Source organism: Amblyomma mixtum, chromosome 3 (assembly GCF_055824585.1).
Source record: "Amblyomma mixtum isolate Tamu chromosome 3, ASM5582458v1, whole genome shotgun sequence".
In the NCBI taxonomy this organism is placed as follows: Eukaryota; Metazoa; Arthropoda; class Arachnida; order Ixodida; family Ixodidae; genus Amblyomma; species Amblyomma mixtum.
In genome coordinates, this window is record NC_143014.1 from 14,412,681 (window position 1) to 14,436,042 (window position 23,362).

At 43.8% G+C, this 23,362-nt stretch overlaps 2 protein-coding genes across 7 annotated transcripts in view; one reads left to right on the forward strand and one right to left on the reverse strand.

Moving 5' to 3' along the window:
* The window catches only part of HPS1 (Hermansky-Pudlak syndrome 1 protein), a 67,213-nt gene that overhangs the window by 11,443 nt on the left and 32,408 nt on the right, over positions 1 to 23,362 (reverse strand). For 3 of the 6 annotated variants that reach the window (XM_089578214.1, XM_089578217.1, XM_089578218.1), the window contains 7 exons: positions 22,645 to 22,732; positions 20,425 to 20,559; positions 18,238 to 18,393; positions 14,728 to 14,843; positions 14,430 to 14,636; positions 2,247 to 2,349; positions 1,779 to 1,892 (listed from right to left, as the gene is read on the reverse strand). In XM_089578214.1, coding sequence (XP_089434340.1) covers positions 1,779 to 1,892; positions 2,247 to 2,349; positions 14,430 to 14,636; positions 14,728 to 14,843; positions 18,238 to 18,393; positions 20,425 to 20,559; positions 22,645 to 22,732 — 919 coding nt within the window. Of the gene's footprint in view, positions 1 to 109; positions 436 to 676; positions 730 to 1,778; positions 1,893 to 2,246; positions 2,350 to 14,429; positions 14,637 to 14,727; positions 14,844 to 18,237; positions 18,394 to 20,424; positions 20,560 to 22,644; positions 22,733 to 23,362 lie in introns of those variants that run through there. The other 3 variants (XM_089578216.1, XR_016290005.1, XM_089578215.1) reach the window with 3 other exon arrangements.
* On the forward strand, positions 66 to 12,913 carry LOC149349289 (uncharacterized). Its single transcript, XM_089578229.1, has 2 exons — positions 66 to 8,787; positions 8,883 to 12,913. Exons 1-2 carry the CDS (start codon positions 8,597 to 8,599, stop codon positions 9,118 to 9,120), a joined length of 429 nt encoding a protein of 142 aa, XP_089434355.1. The 5' UTR covers positions 66 to 8,596; the 3' UTR covers positions 9,121 to 12,913.

The following is a 23,362-nucleotide window of genomic DNA, read 5'->3' on the forward strand; positions in this document are numbered from 1 at the left end:
TCTCGCCGCGCTCTGCAACACCCTAATCTACTCTGAGACGGTATTTTTTTGCAGCTGGGGGGGTCACGCAACAGATAATACTAATGACAATGTGAATAAAGTGTCTCACATGTTGTCTCAGTGGCCTGTGCACCGTGCCCCAGCCGTTCTTGCGTCTTCCTTGCCTTGGGCCACATAATAATGATGGTTTGACTTAATGCTCACATGACTAAACACCTTATTAAACGCTGTGATGAACTGTAAGGTAGCTAGACAGATACATACCTCATTATTGGACAAATGACATGATCAGTCGATTATCTGAAGGGCAAGGCACTGCTGGCAAAACATAGCAAGATGGCTTGCCCGAGTTGCAACAGGAGAGGCACCATCCCTTCCACGCTCCCTCACAACAAAGTGGCTGATGTGGAATGCCACCGTGAATGCAGCCCTAACCTGTTTAGCCCTCACGGATCAGTCTCGCCAGACACGCAAACCCCGCGACTGGACATAATACTGCGACAAATTGAAGGCACGAAAAGGAAAACACGTCATTTGATGCCGCTGTGCAGTTGCACAGGAGGGCTTCAAGTCTGATGTTTCTGTCGTATGCTTTTTTTTTTTTTTCTCCTATGTGGCCTAAGATACAAAGTTTCTAAATTATAAATGGCAAACATTCAGTGCAAAACAGCCACACCAGCACACATGGGCTTTAACTTCACCCCTTCCTCTTCCCTGGGTCATAGCAATCTAAAAAGAGAGGATCACTGTCAGTCAGGTTCACAGCCAGCTGTAGGCTGCATTATGCCACAGCGTAATGACATGTCACATGAAGCTGCACATCGTTTTCAGGCCCAGCGTGCACAGGCGCGTGCTCTGGCAGTCAATAAAACTATGACGGAAAAAAAAGCAAGTTCACTTATGCAAAAAATGCAAGATACCGCCATATGCAAATGTTGCAATACTTCACCGATCAACAAGAAATTCCTAATCTCTATATGTTTAGGAGGTTCAAACAGTTTAAATAGAGTAAATAGTAAATATCACCCACATATTTGAAGTTTTGAATATTTGGACACCCCTAGGAATAAGTTTTTGTCAACTCCTGTGTTACCTGTTATTGTGTAAAAATCGAAACCTCAATATATTTTTCTCCAGGTGGAGTTTTCCTGATTAGTGAGCCTACAATATTAGAGTCATTTATTCCCATGATACATCTTCCAGCCTCTTTTGAACTCAATTATCTAAAAGAAGATTAGTGAATGGGTCTCATGCCATGTATGTGCATTACAAAACTGGCCTTTATGGAGCAGTGTTTGCAGGTGCTGCATACAGTTATAACTGGTAAACACTCCAACAAAGGTGGGTGGGATTCTGTACACCGCAAACAAGGCAAACGATGCAGTCAAGTGCATGCCCCATACACTCTGCACCACTGCAGCAATAGGCTGAGAGTTTGCTGCCCCAAAGGGCTGTTGTTCATAGAGTGGTGCCACATGCAATGCTTCCATCGGTGCACACTGCACTTGACAATCAACTCAAATAGTCCACAAAACAAACCCAGAAACTGAATACAGATATTTTGGAGCAGAAGGTTTTGACTTTTAAGGGGTCTACAGTCCCAAAGCGACTTAGGCTATGAGGATAATTCCGACCACCTGGGGTGCCCAGTCTCTAGCATTTCTCCTCCGTAGGAATGCGGCCAGGATGATCAAATTGTGGTGACTACAATACCCTAAAGGCACAACAAAGTGAGAATCGGAGAGCACAGCAGTCAGCAGCAGAGCAATGCAACTCACAGCGTGGTTCTCAAACCACAGGGAGTACGAGAAGTGCAGGTCCCCATCTGCCCACATGGCGGTGAAAGATCCCTCGTGGCTGTAGCGCTGGGCAGACTCCCAACCTCTCCACACCTGACAATGGGCAAAGCATGTGCACATGTCAAGAGTAACTGCAGTCTGTGGCCCTATTTAGCCTCTGCCACACGACCCCCATGAAAATGAGGGCCAGGTTTTCTTGTATTGCATCTTGTGCTAAGCGCCAACAAGTGCAGTAAAAAAATTTTCTGTGGTTCTCAAGATAACATTAACCATAATATTAACTATTGATTTCTACAGCTGTCAAAAACACGATGCCGACTCATTTCATGTGCCTACATAGTACAGCATCAACACAGCCTTCAGTTTTACACTTTGAGCATAGATGTCACAAAACAAAATGCAAGTATGGGAGTAGTCACAGTTAAATTTGGGAGACATGCACATTACCCTGGCACGAAGTTCTGCAGCACTGATGCTTGTTGCTAGCATGCGGTTGGCTGTTCGGTTTATGTACACAAAGTGATGCAGGCCAGGGTACTGTGCAGAAAATCTGTTTACACGCGCAGTCAAGGCAAATGTCATCTGCAATTTCACCCCCTCCCTTCTGCAACGCCCATTTGGAAGGAGACTGACACAACAAAAGGAAGAAAATTACGTGGCAGTCATTGCATTCTTTCCCAAAGTTTCACCGCACAATATCAGTGTTGCAGTTTCTGTTCCATGCAAGCTGGCAAAAATATGCTCCATGCCCAACAGGCAGAGGCAGCTTGCATCAACATACACCGACTGCCATTCCAGCATGACCTCCCATGTATGAAACTCTCCTCTCAGACCACACCAGTTCCAGCCATTAATGGAAGAAGGTACATCAGACACTCAGCGAACCATTTGGACAATCAGCTGCACTCTGCTTGTGTTTAGACACCTCTTCCTTGCCACGTGCGTCAACTTGTTCCCACATGGTTTTGACGTGTGCAGTTTCAGGTGGTCACTGTATCTATACTTGTCGCGTTTTTCCATTAAGCTTCAGTTGCGAGTCGGCGCTGGTGTGCTCTTCCTTCTTGTTCTTTATGTTATGTCAAAGTGTGCGCTGTTTTTAACATGATGAATCAACACCAACTTGCCCAAACATCTGCTTTACTATCTTCAATTCTGCACAATTCTAGAAGCAATGAGTTTTTTTTTTGTTTTTTTTTCGGACAGTGTTTTAACCATTTTTCCTTTTGTGTGCGCGTGCGTGTGTGCGTGAGAGAGAGAGAGAGACAGGCCACGAGTATGACCTTTATGCAAGATTAGGCTCCTGAATGTTTTGAAGTGCTTTTGCACACTCCGGACTACTTGTGATATGTGCCATTTACGTTTTCACCTTGAACCCTTTGGTCAGCCTTTTCGCTGTTTCCTTCATTCTGCTGTGCTTTCAACTGTCTTTGCAGTGCATTATACATAGTTCCTCTTTTTTAACATCAAAATTTCTTTAATCGTATTTTATGCGTTTACCAAGATCTTCAGCTCCAACTCACATCCCAAGCTTTTCCCTAACCTTTTTGCTCATTTTGACGCTTTCCAGTAGTACCTCAGCACTGCCTTTGCTAATTTCACCTCGGTGGACACATCGTTCATCTCCTGTTGCTAGAATTTCTACTCTTCTACAGACCGACAATCTCTGTGGTTTGTACTGGCCCCGGAGAATGTGCACTGTTTGGCCTCTGCTCTCTTTGGATGGCCATGTGCCACCAGGTTAGCCATTTTTATTTCTTGACCTTGAAAGCTGCCGACTCCCGTTTCTGAGTTGTTTGCATATTGTTTACTATAGGCTTCTTTTCACCTTGTTGCCTGCATACTGCTCCCTGCATTATACCGGGTGTGTAGTAAACTTTAGCCACAGCTTAAAATGCCGAGGTCGAGGTAATTTCCACCACACCGTTGACCACTGTATGGATTAAGCCATAGAATTTTCATATTTGGTACACTTTTAACAGTGAAATAAAAAATTAACTTTTTAGCTCTTGCATTTTGGGCAAAAATTCTAGTGCCAAATTGAACTGTCCCAAAAAACGTCTCGTCTCATCCATCAGTCCTTATTTTTATGTATACTATTCATTAGATTTTTTCTACACTGAAAACAAGGCCCATGGAACATGAAAAAATGCCATGTACCGTGACAACAGTGCTCTCACAAGTGGAACTAGTGAACACAGCCATGCTCAGTGATTGAAAACAATGCAGAAAACACTGGTTAACGGTAGCGATGTACAGGCCAAAACACTAAACAGTATTCCTAGTCGTTGGCCATGGCCTGCCGGGACAGAAAAAATCACCAATTTCGAAATCAAAGCAATACATCAGAAAGAAAAGATGCCATATGCTAGACGCCACACACAAAGCTCTGCCCAGAGACTATCAATGCTGTTTAGTGTTTTGACCTGCATGTCACTGCTACAAACCAGCTCACCCGCTGTTTCCCACACCGAATACAGCCAAGTCCTACCTACAATTTTGCCACCAGTGCCCACTTTTGTTTCTACACTGTCACATCTACATCGAGCGCGGCCACGGTCACAAATTCTAATGTGCGAGAGCAGTGTTGGTCAAGTGTTTAGGGGAATCGCCCAAGGTGGAGTAAATTTGTAATAAGGGAGTAATTACTCATTGACATCCACACAAGCGCTGCCATTATGGCTACAAAGGAAAGCTATACAGCTCTGTTAGAAACTTCGTAATTAAAGAAAAATCGCCCTGGTGCAGGGGTGAGACAGTGTGAGAGCAGTGCTGACACAGCACAGCAACACATGGTCAGGCAAGATTTCTTAAGCTCTTTTTAATATGAAAGCATTACAAGAAAAGCCGGTGTGTGTGCGTGTGCGTATGCGAGTGTTCATGCATACTCTTAGATGGTACAGAAAATCCCAGCAATGGCAAGCAGAAAGGGGTGACGTCATCAAGGGGCCTTACGACGCATCAGCAAGCCAAGCGCCATGCCAGCTCAGATAATCCTATAAATGTCGTTCATCTCTATATACCTGTCACTGGCCAATCTTGATGTGGCACTATTCATGTGGTGGCATAACCGTTTGTCGTGTAGCGTTCCGGGCGGTATCCTACTATTTCTTGTAGCATATAGTTTACATGTTCGAGGCTGGCTTGCGACAGGGATTCGAACCAACAACTATGCCTTCCCAGGTTCTTCCCCCCTTCCCTTAACCCTTTGAAGGTTTTTGCCGTATATGTACAGCGGCGGTTTTCTGTCCCGCAAGGTCTTTGCCGTACGGGTACGGTTTCGATCTTCCGTTTGAAATTTTGCGCCAAAAGAACAATGCGTGCTCACTGGGGGGTGCTGCCACCTCATAGGACTTACAAGAAGTGTTTGAATTTTGTGCTGCCTTCTTACGGAGATAAGCAGAACTTATGTCTAGCTTTAGCGCGGCGGCACAGACTGCGGCAACACCCCTTTTGTAGTTTTGGTTTCGCCGCGTGATCGCAAGGGAGTCGCGCGAAATTTGAGTTTTCTTTTTGTCAGCACTATCTTGCAGGGGCTGCCGAAGTTGATTTCTATCTTTATTGGCGCTGCTCTTAGCTTGCTTATCACCGTTGCTCGCGAGGTATTCTCGCCCTCTGTGGCAACGCGCCTACGCGGTTTCGATTCCGCCGCGGGATCGCAACGGAATCGCGCGAAACGTGTTTTCTCTTTGTGGGCACTGTTTTGCAGAGGCGGCGAAAGTTGATTTCTATCTTTATTGGTGCTGCTCTTAGCTTGCTTATCACCGTTGCTATTCTATTCTATTGAACATTTTCCAGTTGTGAGTGATGCTGTCACCAAAGTACTGTTCCTATTTTTTTTTTACTATTTATTCTCGATTATATACATTTTGTAGATTCAAGATCCGCAATAAAGTAATTTGACCACCTGGGAAAGTTTCCCTCCAAGGGTTAAGGTGCCCACTGATATGTGAAACAGACACTGCACCATTTCCTTTTCTCAAAAACCAATTTTTGCATCAAAATTGTGATGCAACCGTTCGTAGTACAGCGTTCCGTGTAGCATCATATGCGGGCATGTGCATGTGGTGTCATACAAAAAAAGAAGAGACTGATCACCTGAAATAAACTCAGTTCATAAACTGCAACCAAACATCTACACCTTGCGTCCATGACATACTTTCACATTCCCACATGTAAGCAGCCTTCAGCGTCTGTGCAGAGTTTTTATAATTTAAATGAGAAAAGAACTCTAGAACACATCAAAATAAGAACTACTGAATTAGATGTTTTTTCGGTTCTCTACAATAGGTGCAAGTTAAGTTTTTCAATGTAATTATTCAACTGAACAAAATACAAAAATACTTGATACATACACAACACAGCTGAAGTTGCCTCCACCAACACTATAAATAATAATGGCTGTCCAAGCCATTTAAACTTCCATGTGATGAATCCTTTACTCCATTAATAAAGAGCACAAACAAGGAAAATGCACTATTATTCTCCTTTAACGAATGACGGAGCAAAACTGAACATTCGCCTCTTTATAACTCCCATTTTTAAATGAAGTTTCTTGGCCTCAGCACTCCCCAAATCCCAAATGGAGTAAAGAACTACACTTGACACTGTCCCAGCCACCACATAGTGTCTTGCATGCTTCTGCTCGGTCACGTGACTATGATGGTAATCACCATTACTACCTTTGCTGTCTCCCTCAGGGGTTCCTGCCATGACACAAAAGCTCGAATTGTTGCCCAATTTACGCAACAGTAAGCTACACTGAACTGCTCTTGTGAAGCTTTCAGCGCACTTCTACAATACCCATCTTCCTTAGTACTTTTGCAAACTTGAGATAATGCTCGAGCGCACAGCCAGGACTGAGTGCAACAGAGCGCTGGCCACCAGGTCTGAGACCATGCTGAATGGTGTGTTTGAGGCAGCTGACGATAGCTAAACCGGAACCCAGTTACCAAGTCATATAGCGGGGTGGCCGTTGGGAGGCCAGCTTTCGCCAGTCACGAGGCAGACAGTGGGCCGGAGTCTGAGGTTCCCTGAACAAACGTTTGAACAGGAGAAAGACAGCCACCCTGGGATGGTGTCTGCCCAATGGACGCTAATGTTAATCCAAGCCACGTGCTCAAGCTTTTGAGTTACGTTGTATTGTGTTTTAATGGAACATAGGCAACTAAGGCCATCATGAGTCAAGCACAAGAAATATACGAAAAGTTTTTTGTTGAACTGTATCGAGATGCGAAAAATCATAGGTGGTGTAAAGGGTCTTGAATGTTAGTACTACCTAGAGATGAGATAGAAAAGAAATGGCTACTAGTAAAAGCTTTAAAGAGGGTTGGGTAACCTCAGCAGCTATCCTTAGCTGGGCAAGGATCTCGAGATTACCAACGAACTAAATAAAGAGCTCAGCCTTCTTCTCAGGAATGAGAAGGTGGCTAAGGTCTAAAAAAAAGCCAGCAAAGCAGTTGGTCAGAATTTAGAGTTCCTCGAGAAATCCTGCTTCTCTTAAAAAGATAAAAACACAAGACATGTCAACGATTGGATTATCTCCTAAAAGCAGTGCTGGATGAAATTGAATGTGTTCATTATAAAATTGAATAAAGTATTTTTTTTCTTAGTTTTTCCGGTTTCACACAAAAGAATAAGATGTGTTTAAAGATAAGTTTACCTCCACATTCTTCACAAACAGGTTTGTCTTGTTCTGTTAGTAGGAAGTTGTACGTATGGTGTGTGTGGCCTATTCGGAGACAGCAGAGAATAACTTCCTTGAAACTTTCTTGATGCACACGACTTCCATTCACCTAAAACCGGCTTTAACAAGTGTAACTTGTTATTTACCTCACTGCTCCCAGACGACTGCCACTTTTCCCTTAATTTCTGTTGTACTAAGTTCACGCAATCCTTAAAGGGCATATTTACTTTCTTTATTTCCTTGCCACAAGCTTGAGCAGCGCACAAATCTGCTCTCTCGTTGCCTGTTATTCTGACATGACTCGGGACCCAGCAGAGTTTTACGTTTTGCCCATGAGCTGTGGCTGTTAAAAACGTGGTGTATGATGTCACCAAGTAGCGGAGTGATTGCATTTCTAGATTGAAGAGCTATAAGTACACATTAGGGAGTCTGTGTAAATAATACTGTTCATGAGGTTCTCGTTTACTGTCTTTTCTACAGCTACACAAATGGCGTAACAATCGTCAGTGAAAATGGATGCACACAGTGGAAGTCTTACTGTTTCTTTCCAATTCCCTCGTACCACTGCGCTTCCTACATAAACATCTGTTTTTGAACCGCCAGTATAAAATTCCTTAAACCTCCTGTATTTTTCTTGGAGTGCAAGGAATTCTTGTATGATGTGTTGTGGCGGAGTTTGTTTTTTATGGAACTCTGTTAGAGTGAAGTCGCAAATTGCAGGAAAATTGTACCATGGAGGTAGTGGATCCCATCTTTGGGCAATGTGTCCTGTGTATTCAGATTGTGGCATACCTCTTCGAAATGCAAGACCAGTGGTCGGGGTGCTTGAGGTTTGTTGGTGAACATTATTCCAGAAGGACATTTCGTTACAACTGGATTGCAGATGTGTACTTTAACTCTTTCCTGTCCGCGCCTATTCCCATCGATAGCCCGCTATCGATGGTTTCAAGTTCGTATTTTCCTGCTTTTTGAAGCGTTCCTGGACAACTAGCGCCATCCAGTGTGAAATAAAGGAACTCTTCTTTCAGTTTCGCTTTTGGTTTGACTTTTTCCGCCAAGCGGTGATTTTTGAAGCCCCTCCGGAGTCAGCTGACCGGCGCTCCTTGTTTCCACCATGGCGTCGACGTCGCGCGCTGCTGCTGCGCCCAAACCGCGCGTTTCCACAGAAATTGATGCTCCTGAGAGTTCGTTTTTGGACGAGAACAGCAGCAGTGAGGATTCAGAAGACGACTTCGGCTCTTCAGACTTCAGCACCGACAGCGAAACTGCGTCAGACCGACCCGGAACGTCCACAGCCATGCCTCGGTAAGTTTCGCTTTCTCCCCCGAAATGTTCCGCTTTTGCTGCGCGCTTATCGGAAAAGATCACAGTGTTCTGAAGGTCATAACTCTTATCTGCAGGGTGTCAACGTCTTTCGGGCGGGATTACTTGCCGCCGGCAGCGCAGAGAGTCGTGTTTTCGGCTCGAAGACAGCCAGGGGTCGACCTCGGCGTTGCGCGCCGGAGTGTCGCACGGCGCTCGGCGGCGCGGTCGTCAACAGCTTCATACTTTTTGACGCGCATCGCCAGGAGCATCCTGAAGCGCCAGAATTGTCGAGGACATCAAGATTTGATCAGTTCGCGTTCAGACTTGAATTGATCGAGCAACTCCTCGGATTTGATGAGCCACATCCTGAGGACCCCAATGTTCGCCCTCTGTTTCCGCCTCGTGATTCACCTCAGGGGCTGCAGCACAAGCCGCAGAAAATGCAAAGTACCGGAACTGCAAATTGTGCTACGAAGAAAAAAAGGTGGAACAAAAAACAAATGTTTTCTGTGAGACATGTGCGGCCAACCTCTGCTTCACGGCAACAAGGAACTGTTTCGCGCGGTGGCACGATAGTCACTAGGACTACTGTTTCCTTTCCTAGCCCAGCTAATACTGTTCGCAGCAAACTGAAATTTGCTGCAATGTTGCATCGATCCCTGTTGTAAAAAATGTATATTTTGAAATTTTTTTGTTTTATTTTTGTGACGAAACTTTGATGTTTTTGTGCGTTTTTTCTTTGTAACTACAATTTTCTTTCTGATAATTTTTTTTTTCACCTCTTACTCAATAAACATGTTGACTGTGACTAATAACAATGTGAAGAGAATTTCCTCCTCTACAATTCGGTACCATACACTCCTGTACCAAGCAAGTTTTGTTAAAGAAAAAAAAATATTAATGATATGACCTGAAAACCACCATTTTCCCCGCGGACAGGAAAGAGTTAAAGACTTATTCACAAGTTAAACCTGTTCTTCTGATTTCTAGTAAGGGTTCATTTGTTTCTGCTTAGAGGCTGAGTATGGGAGATGTCCTGTACGTGCCACATGAGAGCCATAGGCCTGAGTTGTGTACTGGATCGATTTTTTAAGGTATGATGGTCTTGCTGAACCGTACACAATGCACCTATAACCTAAAGAGGAATGTACCAAAGTGCAACAGATGTGCAGCAACTAAGTACGCATGAAGCCTCCGAGCTCCCAGCTCCTGTACTTAATTATTTTGTTTTTGATGGCATTACTCATGATGAAATCATTTCTACTGTTAAAACAATGACTGGAAGAAGAACACCAGGCAAAGATAAGATCCCCTTACTCGTCACTGAACAGCACACAGAGGAACTGAGTGAGCATTTAGGAAAATTATTTGATGCTTCCTTCTGCATGACCACATACCCAGACGCATTTAAAATAGTCACTCCCATATACAAGTCCGGAAGTAAGGATGACATCCAGAACTATCTACCAGTATCAATACTTAGTGCCCTTAACACAGTATTTGAGAAGTTATTGACGAAACGTTTAGCACATTTTCTAGATAAATATAACGTACTAGTAGACAACTAGCATGGTTTCAGGAAAAACAGATCTACTTCCACGGCTGTACAGTGTTTAAGCGAATTTATCAACAAAGCATTAAATAACAAATAGTATGTAGTTGGCATTTTTATTGATATTAAAAAAGCGTTTCACACTGAACCATGATATACTACCATCAAAATTACATGGGTGTGGATTCAGAGGTCAATCAAAGCAGTTTTTCAAAAGCTACCTTTCTGGCCATAAGCAATGTGTTAAAATCGACAAATCCGTATCAAGCGTTCATTCCATCCTGTGTGGCGTGGCTCAGGGCTCGGTGTTGGGATCATTACTCTTTTCTTTGTACATAAATGATCTGCCAGATGCTCTGAATTATGCCCTAACTATTATGTATGCTGATGATTGATACAGCCGTTCTCTTCTCAAGTCATGAAACTAATGCAGTCGAAAGGCACGCTAATAGTGATCTTTCTCTGATATGCCAGTGGTTTCTGCAAAATAAATTAACAATACACACCTCAAAGACTAAACACATTGTCTTCTCCAGTCGATATAAAAACTCACAACAGCTTAAATATTTGAGTTACGAATAGGCGCAAACCCCCTCGAACGAGTTGATCAACAGGTACCGTATTTACTCGCATAATAGGCGCACTTGCATAATAGGCGCACCCCCAATTCGGTTGCGAAAAATCGGATTTTTTTATTTCCGCGCATAATAGGCGCACCCCGAACTTGGCACTGTGATCAGTACTGTATTTACACGATTGCAAGCCGACGCCTCCCCACCCCCACAATCTTTATTTTAACAAAGTTCTTGCTTAACTTACTACTGGTCCTCACTAGTGCTGCTGCCGTCGCAGATGCTGCTGACCCACAGCACGCACGACGACATCGCGTGGAACAGCCGCACACAGTTTTCAGGGATGCTCACTTTAAACGTCTGTTTGGAAAGCTTCGTCAGCCGGAAACCTTCCCGACTTAGAACCCCGAAAACCGCGGTGATACGAGTCGCATACGAAAATTTAGGCACGGCGCAGTCGCAACTGCCGCACTTCTCAGGTGTGTGTGTATTCGTGCCTTTCTTTTGTCCCGTCTTCTTCGCGCAGTTTTGTTTCGCTCTAACTTCTCGTCCACATCGAATTTCCGGCCTGCTGCATGCTTGCCGTGTTCGAGATTTAACTCCCAGCCGTGTAGCTATTAAGGCACTTGTCCGTCGTGCTAAAGTAGCAACGCTCGGCGACAGCGCGAGAAAGCCACAACTACGATGAACTAACACAACAGAAACCGGCCCTTTGACAGCCATAAAAAAACTGGAGCTGGTGATGCTGATGTCGATATGGATAGCGGCGGACGAAAAAGTTGATGATGATGATAAGCTTGACCTTGGGCGCTATCTGTGGGCGGCACCTAGAAGCTCCTGTGTGCGTGTGTGGCCTCCGCGACCAAGCGCGCGTTGCTCGCAGCCGGAGCCGATTGCGGAGGCCACGGTGCATGCATTTCGAAGGCCATTCCCACATGGATCGTGGAAAGTTTGGGTGCGGCCCTTACACGGATATTTTTTTTTAATTATTTCCTTCGGGAAAACAGGATGCGGCCCGTACACGGGTGCATTTATGCGGTATGTTGAATTTTGCGAGTCGGAAAATTTCCGGAAATTTTACCCCGCGTAATAGGCGCACCCCTAACTTTGAGCCGGATTTTCTGGAAAAAAAGTGCGCCTATTATGCGAGTAAATACGGTATATCTTGGTGTAACTCTACATTCAGCTTTCAATTTTAATCCTCACATAATTTGTGTAAGCAGTAAATTGAGACGGGCTTGCTTTGTCCTAATAAAAGCTAGAAAGTTCTTCTCGCTTCGCACATTAAAAATTTTGTATTATTGCCTTTTTCAAAACAATACGACTTACTGTGTAGACACACCGTGTAACACTTACTTAAATCAAATAGCAATTTTACAAAAAAGAGCCCTTCGTATAATAACACATAGTAAACGCACAGATAGATCCGCTCCGCTCTTTCATGACCTAGACATTACACCTTTCTTTGCTATGTGGGATTTCAAAATAGCTTGTGTCGTTATACATATACTAAACCATAACGTCCCACTATCACCATCTGTTTCCGTATATCCATCTCGTCCACCTAGAATTTTTTCAGTTATCGTTTTAACCATCCAGCTGTGAATAATGTGTACGGTAAAAGAACTATTGCCTATGCCAGTGCTAAAATTTGGAACCAACTGCCAGCTAGCTTAAAAATAGGTCAATTGTCAATCACCGAAATAGTTTTTTTCGGAGCCAGCAATATTTGACTCCACTATAAATCAGTGTTTCTCTTGGATGCATTCAGTCATTTTTTGTTTTTGTCCTCCTAACTATTGTATAATTTCTTGCGTATTTCGCTTTTCTTTGTATAAAACTGTCGCATAACTGCTGTATAATACTGAGTTGTCTTACTATAATATTTTTTGCATTTCCTGCATGGGCCCAACTCTAGCCGAGAAGGCGAAGGGCCGAGATGATTCGCATGTATTTTTTTTTTAATAACCGTTTGAATAAAACTGATTTTATTTGGTTTTAATTCTTCCTTGAGAGCACTTTGAGTATGCTTAGAGATTGGGAGGCTTTCTTTTTCAGTGTGTTTGTGTACAGCAGGAATGTGAGTTTTTTATTGAATGTTACGCCTAAAAATTTATGTTCTTGTTTTATTGGTATCATGGTTTCATTTAGGTGTAGGGTGGGGTTGTTCTGCAAGCCTCTTTTGAGCGAGAAAAGAACTGCTAGTGTTTTTTGTGGGGAGAAATTAAACCCATTTCTGTCTGCCCAAATCGCTAGTATGTTTAATGCAAGTTGTATTTGTTGTCACAGGCTCATAAGCTGGATGATATGCACGCAATTTGAAGGTTGTCGACATATAATGAGTACACCACATACTTTGAAATTATTTTAGCTATGGAATTCATTTTTGTGCCAAACAGTGTAGTACTTAAAATACAGCCCTGCGGTACCCATTCTCTAGTACAAATTTTTTGGAAAGTGTTGAATCCAGGCACACATGAAATGAACGATCCACTAGGTCGCTGAGAATCCCAAACCTCCAGGTAGTGTCGTAAGCCTTTTCCATGTCAAAAAATACTGCCAGACAGCGTTGCTTGTGTATGAGTGCTTCTCGTACAGTGTTTTCAAGGCGGACGAGATGGTCAGTAGTTGAACATTCTTTTTAAAATCCACACTGGTGGATGTCAAGAAGTTCACGGGATTCGAGGATAAACATTAACCTAATATTCAATACAGTTTCGAAAGATTTGGTGAGGCAACTTGTGAGTGCTATGGGTCTGTAGCTACCAGCGGAGGTTGGTGGCTTTCCAGGCTTCAGGAATGGCACTGTAACTGCTTTTTTCCAAGCCCCTGGTATTTTTCCCATGGCTAATATGACTACATTAATATGGCTACAATATAGCTACAGTCGCAAAAGCTGGTTTTCCAGCTGCTCATGCCCCTTCTGTTCATTTCTGCTACTGGCATGGTTGTGGGGATGAGCCTAGAAGAAAGACACTCAAAGAGGGCACTATGTGTTCCATTTCTGTGAGGAGAACTTTTACTCCCTTGAACTCCCTTCTTCAAGGGATAGATGAACATATAACCCTCACATAGGCATGTACTAGAGGGCAAGTCACTTCTTCCCATTTGGGCCCGTTTTTGCTAGCCGTGTATTATACTCTGGTATATTTTTAAACTTTGGCTAAAGTTAGACACCTGGTACAATGCCTAATCGGTACTGTAGGCATTTGCAATAAGTAAATGCCCTCTGTCAACTGGCTGACGGACGATCGCATGGTTGAATGTGCCGATCTTCAAACAATGAAGAGCACCTGTCCTTTCTAGTGCATGCCCTTCCCAGTTTCCACTTTCCGTTCGTTACCAAAAGGGAATTCATATCACGCACTACTGTCCTACCAGAGCATGATAAACACTTCAAAAGCTTGCATATAGGTTTTCATGGCTCACGGGGGTTCAACGTCCCAAAGCGCCTCAGGCTATGAGGGACGCCATAGTGAAGGCCATAACCACTGGGCCACCGTTTCTGCAAAGGATACGAGCTCACACTAAGGCCTTCAGCGGCCTTCACAAGCATGAAGTCCATGTAGTTCTCAAGCTTCTCCTGGGTGACTGCCCGAACCAACTGGAGTGAGCTGGCCAACACAGGTCGTGGCTCTGCCTCCCGTGCAAGCTCGGGATTCAACACCAGTTCCTTGAATGCCGTCTGCACATTTTTTTTAAGCAGCAGAAGTGCTTCTTCAGACCTTGCAATGAGATGAGGACAATAATTGAGGACACAGCTCTCATGCCAAGACACTGCCAAGTTAAAAGCAAGGCAACCCAATTAAGACGCACCTTGCAGCCAACTCGGCATTATTTGAGCCTGAGAGGTATTCCACAAAGCCAGACATCTTGAGATGCGCCCACTTTTTTGTGATTTGGCTGACACATATTTCTTCATCCTTTTGCAGCTGGAAAAAAAGTGAAGTGACATGAAATACAAAAGCACATGCAATGTTTTTTCACGGTGCAGAGACCGCCACAGCGATGCATCACACCTGAAGGCTCACAAAAACCTAAACTGACTGACAATCAACAATCCGACCCATTTCGTATAAGAAGCTCCAAGAAAATTGTGAATTTGATGAAATTACCAAGGGCCTTCAGGCTTTCTCTATTGGTGTCAAATATCTCTATTATTCAATATTAAACAGAGGCAGCGATGACACAGAGGTAGAGTATCCTCCTCATGTTCTCCCCCGGATAAAAAAGAAAATTCCGCATGTCGGTGGGATTACATAACCAGGCCTGGGGTGCGGCCTGATGACCAAAACTGACAACGCACTCCCTCACCAGAATAGAATTTGGCCACCCTGGTGTAGTACTTTGCCATCACCTTCTACATGAATACATCAACGTACCCTTGGCCCTCAGTCCCCAGCGGCTGCAAAGCAACTGACCAAAGCAACAGTCACACTTGTGACGCAGCGGAGGGTGCTAAGAATCTGGCTGACAGCCCGCCATTGGAAACTGAACCTGGCAAAGTTTAAGGCTAGAACGTAATCCAGTGAGGCTAACCTAGCAGTGCTACTCGAGAAACTAGCGGGTATTAAGTGGGATGTCATAGGGCTTAGTGAGGTTAGGAGGACAGATGAGACGTATAAGGGTGGGCACATACTATGCTATCGTGGATCAGCGGACAGACGAGAACTAGATGTGGGATCCCTCCTCAATCAGGATATAGTTGGCAACACCGAGGAATTCTACAGCACTGATGAGAGGGTGCAGTTATTGTAATTAAGTTTTATTAAGCTTAATTAAGCATCAGGTAAAAACTGAAGGTGGTACAGGCCTATGTGCCTACATCCAGCCATGATGACCGCAGTGTTGAAAACTCCTATGAAGGCGTGAAATAGGCAATGAGAAAAGTAAAAACACAGTACACTGTACTGATGGGCGACTTCAATGCCAAGGTAGGCAAGAAGCAGGCCGGAGACCAGGCAGCGGGTGACTATGGCAGATGCTCTAGAAACAGCACGTGGGGAGGTATTAGTCGAGTTCACAGAAAGAAATAATTTATGAATCATGATACCTCTTTCGCAAATGGGAGAATAGAAAGTGGAGACAGAAGAGGCCCAATGGTGAGAATAAAAATGAAATAGTAGACTTCATGCTCACCCTGGCACCATAGAGGATGTGGAGGTTCTCTGAAAGGTTTGATGGAGCGACCATAGGATGGTAAGGTCTTGTATTAGCCTAGACTTGAAGGGGGAACGGAAGAAACTAGTCAGGCGGAAGTCTATCAACGAGTTAGCCGCAAGAAGGAAAGTAGAGGAATTCAGGATGTTGCTGCAGAACAGATATTCCGCTTTAACTAAGGATGATGACCTCAATGTTCAAGCTATGAATGATAATCTGACAGCTATCATTACGAAGCGCACAGTAAAGTAGGTGGTACGATGGTTAGACAGAATACTGGCAAGCTCTTTCAAGACAAGAAAGATCTGTTTTAAGAAGTGCCAAAGCATAAAAGCCTCTAACCCCACAGACATGATACATAGAACTAGCAGAGCTATCAAAGCTAATCAAAAAAGTGCAAGCTAACCGATATAAGCAAGTTTAATAAGAAGAGAATCCAGCGTGCGTTAAAAGAATGGAGGTAGCCTGAAAGTGGTGAAGAGGAAACTAGGCATAGGCAAAAACCAAATGTATACGTTAAGAAACGAAGGAAATGTCATTAGCAACATGGATAAGATAGCTGAAGTAGCCGAAGAGTTGTACATAAATCCGAATGGTAGCCAATGTAATCAGGACGTTAATGCGAGAGGCAGTAGCGCACAGCAATAAGACATCCCGCCAGTAACACAAGAGCCAGTAAAGAAAGCCTTGTGAGCAATGCAAAGGGAGAAAGCAGCTGGTGAGGATCAGGTAACAGCATATCTCTTGAAGGACGGAGGGGAGATGGTGCTAGAAAAACTAGCCACCCTGTATACGCAATGCCTTATGACCTTGAGCACACCAGATGCTAGGAAGGATGCTAACATCATCTTAATTTATAAGAAAGGAGACATCAAGGACTTGAAAAATTACAGATCGATAAGCTTACTGTCCATTGCCTACTAGGTATTTACTAAGGTATCCTCTAATAAAGTGCGGACAACCTTAGCTATCAGTCAACCAAATGATCAGGCAGGCTTTTGTAAAGGATCGACAATAGATCACATTCACACTATCAATCAGGTGATAGAGAAATGCGCAGAATATAACCAACCCCATATATACAGCCTTCATAGATTACGTGAAAGCATTACGGAATCAGGGTGTAGATGAGCCTATAACGACTGCACAGTGACCACAGTCCTCCAATTCCAATAAGGAAAGGACAGGGAGACATGATCTCCTGCTGTTTACAAAAGATATTCAGAGGCCTGGTGCTCACCTAATGAAAAGGGTTCAGCTTAAACTGAGGACAACACAGTGAGCTATGGTGAAAAAGAAGAGGTGGGTTATCCTAGACGAAATGGGCTTGAGCTGCGCAGCTGTCACAGGACAGGGTTAATAACATGGGTGAGGCCCTGCAGTGGGCGCAGTCAAGTGGATGGTGATAACTGGCTAAACGGCAGCCTGCTAACAGGGGAAACCCCCAAGGTGGAATCCCGGATCAGGACAAATTTTTCTTTAACTGCGAGGTTTCTGAGAAAGCTGTACAGCTTTCCTTTGTAGCCGTATGGCTGCGCTTGGGTGGATGTCAATGAGTAATTACTCCCTTACTACAATTTCAGAATGAAACACGCTTACTAGTCGCTACATATTTACAACTGCTGCAGTTTTACCTTCGCTTCCATTTCATAAAATGGCAAAACATTCTCCACCTTCAAAGACATGGACATGCACTGGCTCCCGCTAGGCTTATTTTTAGTGATCTATACCAGCTGATCTAGACAGGAATCTGCATAGCCGACTTGATAATTCATTTAGATTTGTCGACAATTTTTTATTTTCTGCTGACTATTCACCACCATGCTTATAGCAGGTGACCACGGGTAAGTCATTCTGAAAAACTCAACTTCACCTCTGCAACTGACATACAAACCTCACAACCCCTAAACATCTCTTGCACTGTTTTTAACTGGAGCAAACCGATATCAGCAGTGTTGGTGCATGTATAGCCCGCTGCAGTGTTCACTGGGCAACTCTGGAGGGGAGTCTGTCCACAAACCGAGCACACTATCCTAGGTGACCCATGTCAAGAAACCTGTTTTCTGTTTGTTTTTTCAAAACAGAAAATAGGTGCACTTTGGACAGCCTTTTAAAACAAGCTTGAGACAGAGCTCCCTTAAGTGGCAGGCTTCCAAGTCGACCAACCTCAGCTCTTTGGGAGGTGTCAGACAGGCGGGTGATGGCATTCTCCAGAATGTCGACTGTCAAACGACAACGACCATCTTCAGGCTTCTTCTGAATCGAGTGCAGCTGCTTCAGAAAGCTGGAGAGGCTGTCTGCCAACAGAACTTTGTTGCGCACCTGTCAGCGAAGAAGAAGAAGAGAAGAAGAAGTGTCACACAAGGCCCCTGCAGTCTACTACTATTCAACCGAGCAAACTTGTGATGCTTGCATTAAATAAAATGCCTCCCTGATGGGCCAATTTTGTTTTTGTCGCACAAACACACTCTGAAACCATTTCAGTAAGACAGCAGCTAAAATTGCTAAAACACGCTCACACAAAAATTGCCTCAAATAATGTGTCCTCTATATGAAAGTTTCCCTAGATGCACAGTTTTGTGGGAAAATGCAGACTGGCAAAAATGAGTTTCAGGAGGGTAAACCTTCAAAATGTGCTTATGCTTCATTGTAGCAATCTCCGGAGCAGTTCTCGCACTGCATCCTCCTCCCAGATGTGGCCCCCGTTCAGGAGACATTTCTCACTTACCACTACTAGTAAAAAAAAAATGGTGGCTTTTGCTCCAAAGCAAATGTGGCACAGGAATTGCATACCCACAAGGACCGAAGCACCCAGCGACTGGATGGAGCTGTGGAAGCTGTTGTGGCTTGGATGTCTTTTTCCAGTAAAGGTACAATGCACTCAATAACCTGTATCAAATACATTGCCTCTGGCCACAAAGTAACAACTGCTGCTTCAATGTGTTCCAATGACTGTTTTCAAGTGGCAGGTCTCTTCGAGTGCAAGTAGCAACGACTGTGTGTAGCTGCCACTGGAGGCCATGCAGTTTCAAGAACAGGAACTGATCTAATAATGGTCTTTGTTGCAAATGCTTCTGGGTCAGAATATGGACTGTGAAATCAGTCAGGCCTGGGCTTTCCAATTGAAACGAGAATAAGATCTATACAGGGCAGTTAAGCAAGATTTTGATCATTAACCTTGTAATGCCTGGCATATCACCCGTGATGGTGTAAAAATGCAAAATATTCATTTATGCTCACAAAATTACACGAATAGCTAAGATACAGTCTTTTCTAGCATACTTAGCAAAGTAAGGTCAAAGTGATGGCATATGCAGGAGACCTCCTGAAAGAAAAATTAAAGGTGCACTAAAGAGGATTCTGAGCTCATCTTTTTACCACGGGAAACTCAACCTACATGCTCCGAGCATTGTTAGAAACTTGAAATTATTGTCCTGTTATCGCCCGATTTCCCTAAAAAATTGGATTAAACGTCCCGGCTCCCACCTTCGGAGGAGTCAACCAACGCGTGGAGTGCCTTTTCAGCCAGGCAGCTCCGCTTTCCCTTTCATTTTGTTTTTTAGGCTTCCATGAATAAATAGTCTCACAACACAGCCACAAATTAGGCCCACAGAAATAAAAACATGCGTGGACTCTTTGCTTTTGCAGATCACTCCACGTATTACCGTGTATCACTCCATTGATGGCGAGTGGCAAACCGCCACGCGACTGGCTAAAATGCATACCACATGTTGGTTGACTCCTACTCTCGGAGGTCAGCTAAAAAAAAAAAGGGGGGTGGGAACCGGGACGTTCAATCCAATTTAATAGGAAAATCGGCCGCACAGGACAATAATTCAAACTCTCTAAGAATGCTTGGAGCATGTAGATAGAGTTCCCATGGTAAAAAGGCAAGCTCAGATTCCTTTTTAGAGCACCTTCAAGGCAAATGCTAACCCAAACAGCAAAAAAAAAAACATAAAATTGCTGAGTATGTAATGGTACACTTTTGATTTTTCCTCTTGGTTAACTGTATCCTCCAGCACATTTACACGTAGTTTCAGCATCCTTACGGCATCCAGAAATCAGTGAAATGACCTAAACTGAATTAAAGTGTGATAATTTTCTTAGTAGATCTCCCATTTTCTACAGTGGAGGGACCATTGACTGATGAAATCCTGAAAGCTCATTGCTGGCATTTTTTATTCCTGAGCACTACAGAATTAAAATGTGCTGCAGCTGATCCAGCTGCCTCTTGTGAGGGCAACTCTACAAGACTACCACTGTTACACAGCAGCAAAGTGAAAATGAAAACATCATGCATGCACTTCTGGAAACATGTGCCTAGTGAGAAAATAAGCTGAGCACTCTTACCTCACTGACAACCACCACCAGAATGGCATCCGTGATCACTATGGAGTGCACCACATGTGGAATAGATGAGTGAAGAGCAGTAGCAAAGAACACCAACAGGCTGTGAATCCGACCACTCTCCTCTTGCCTACCATCCTGGTTATCATAGAAGAAACAGCACAGATATTAAGCAAGAGCTTCACTCGATGGAAATGGGGGAATTTGTCAACATACCTTTCTAAAACTTAGCATATTGATTTTGAATACGCATTTAGATTGCAAACATCTCGCCTAGGAGGAAATATATCACAAATAACGTATCCTAATTAAGTCATTTCTTACGGGTCTTTACGGTAATTTCTTAGTTAGAAAAAGCTTTTTTAGGAATAAGCAGACACTTGCAAAGGCCCACCGCACATCCTAAAGCTAACAAAATGCCTACAAAGTCTTTTCGTGGATTATAAATAAATAACTAAGTCAGAAAAAAACAATGCAGCACTAATTAGCCCACACTTGACCTAATTGCTAATCTATTATGTTTAAAGGAAAAATAAAAACTTTAGGATGTGCGGTGGACCTTTGGAAATGTCTACAGATGTCTACAGAAGATTTAACCATGAAATTACCATAAAGGCCCGTAAGGAATGGCCTAATCGGGATGTTATTTTGTCACACATTTCCTTCCAGGTGAGATATTCGAAATCTAAGTGCATATATGAAATGAGCATTGTATGATACACCTGCACGCCAAGTTTTCACATTTTGTTAACCAATAATTTTTTAAGACCCTAATCCCCCTTAAGTAAAAGAAACAAAAAACTGTACTCAAATTGAGCACACTGTATTTGAAAGTGCACGCGCGAGTCTTTACAGAAGTAGCTTGCTCCAGACCGCATCCCATGTTGTAATCAAAACTCACACGCGATATAGCATGAATTGCGTTTTCAATGATCTTAAACACCTGCAGCAACCGCCAGGCTTGCAACGGGAGGCCATCTTCTTGAGATGACCTTGGGCCATCAAGACAAAGTGCGCAGCACACACAAGTAAGAGAACAGGCACAGAAACCTCTCCCATAACACTGATGACACAGACAATGTTTTGAGCTCACATTGTACAAGTTCGAACTCACATTCAGGTCATGACCCGAGTCGCGCAAGTCCGGGCTCATATCATGGTCTGTGCTTTCATGAGAGTGTGCACTTAGTTTTTTTTTATTCTCCTTGTTTGGTGACAGTGGACGGGAGGAAAGTTTTGCCACCACAACCAAGGACACTTGAGGTTGAGGTGGCATGGCGACCTCAGTGGGTGATCAACACAGAGAATTCTGCAGAAGCAAGGAAGAAAGCATTGTGTCCCTTCCCCTTTGCTAGCTTACATGGGTGCCAAAATTACCCGCGTTGGGATATGTTGGAAGCTTTGATCGAGTTCCACCATGTCGCTGCAGGGGGGGGGGGTCCCTTGTTGAGTGTCTCGGTCAGCACGCCACTTGGGCACTTCAATGAGCCCCTGTTTGTCACGAGTTGAAACGGGCTAGCGAGCCCAAATGAGAGTCGTGAATTGAGGTAAGTGAGTGAGCCCAAATGAGTCAAGAGTTGAAACGAGGATCGTGAGCAAGTCTGAGAGCGTTGTGAGCCTAATTGAGGTTGAGTACACAAGTTTGAGTGAGCTCGGGCCTGTGTGAGTCAGAGTTTGATTGAGCCCTTTGCTAACGCGCCTGAGTGACCACTCGTGATTTTGACGAGATATGCCACGGATGAGTCGCGAGTCGGAGTGGGCCCAAGTGATGAGTCTAAGTGAGTCTGAGTGAGCACTAGCGATTTTGCAGAGGGCACGGCCTTGAAAAACTATAATAGGTACAGGCTTTGTCAAAACAGGCCAGGCTGTGTGGCTCGTTATGCATTACTAGTGCCTCTTGAATGCGCGATGAACTGCCATTCTCAAAAAGTTAAGATGCTACAAGAGCTGCAGTACACTGCTCAGAAACAAAGCACTTGGGCTCTTTACTTTTGACAAAGGCTGTACATATATATATATATGAGCGGCAGCCAACAAATATTGGAAACTTTGAAAAATACAAGACACTGAAGCAATAAAAAAAACACACAACAGCAGTCAAGCCTGGTCTATGTCATGCCACTGCAATTCTTGTGGTATGTGCCATAGCTTCGACTGTGCACACACTTGTACACATGCCCCTTCGAACGCATTTTTGTCAAGAGATTCAGTGAGGCTACTTACCCCAGAAGCATGCCCCATGCCATGAAAGCTTCGCAGTATTAAAAAAAGCAGCAGCATATCACCATGAGACAGGCGTGTGGAATTTCGCCTGAAATAGGATTATCAAAATGGGTCAGGCTTCCTTCCACTAGTTATTTATTCATCCAGTGTTTATAAAGGTAGAGTGAACAACATCTTAAACATAATCCCTAGCCATTCATCAATTAACTGATTACTCATATACACTACCAACACGACATGTTAAAATGAAACTCTGCATTCGGTGTTACTGTGACAAACAACAGAACAGCACAGAGGAAGTTGATTATAGAATCCTTTTTGGAGCAATGTCTAGGGAAAATCCCTAAGATGGATTAGCTATGTATATTGGGAGTAATACTCATTAACACCAACTCAACAACAAGCATACAGCTATAAAAAAATGTTATATAGCTTGCACAGAAACTTGGTAGTTAAAAGAAAAATTGATTTTGGTTCGAGGCATACATACAAATCTACTCTATCTTGGGGCACTCCTTTAAAACGTTGGACCAACACCATTCAAACTTCGAGTTGGTCGATTTGCTCTCGCCCTGCCTAATGCTTGCCCGGTTATCTAAGTTCATAGAGCGACTGCTCCAGTGAGACTGTAGTACTGGGTTTGAACCCCAGACAACTGTTCTTCAACTATGAAGTTTCTGTGAAAGCTGCATAGCTTTCCTTTGCAGCCGTACGGCTA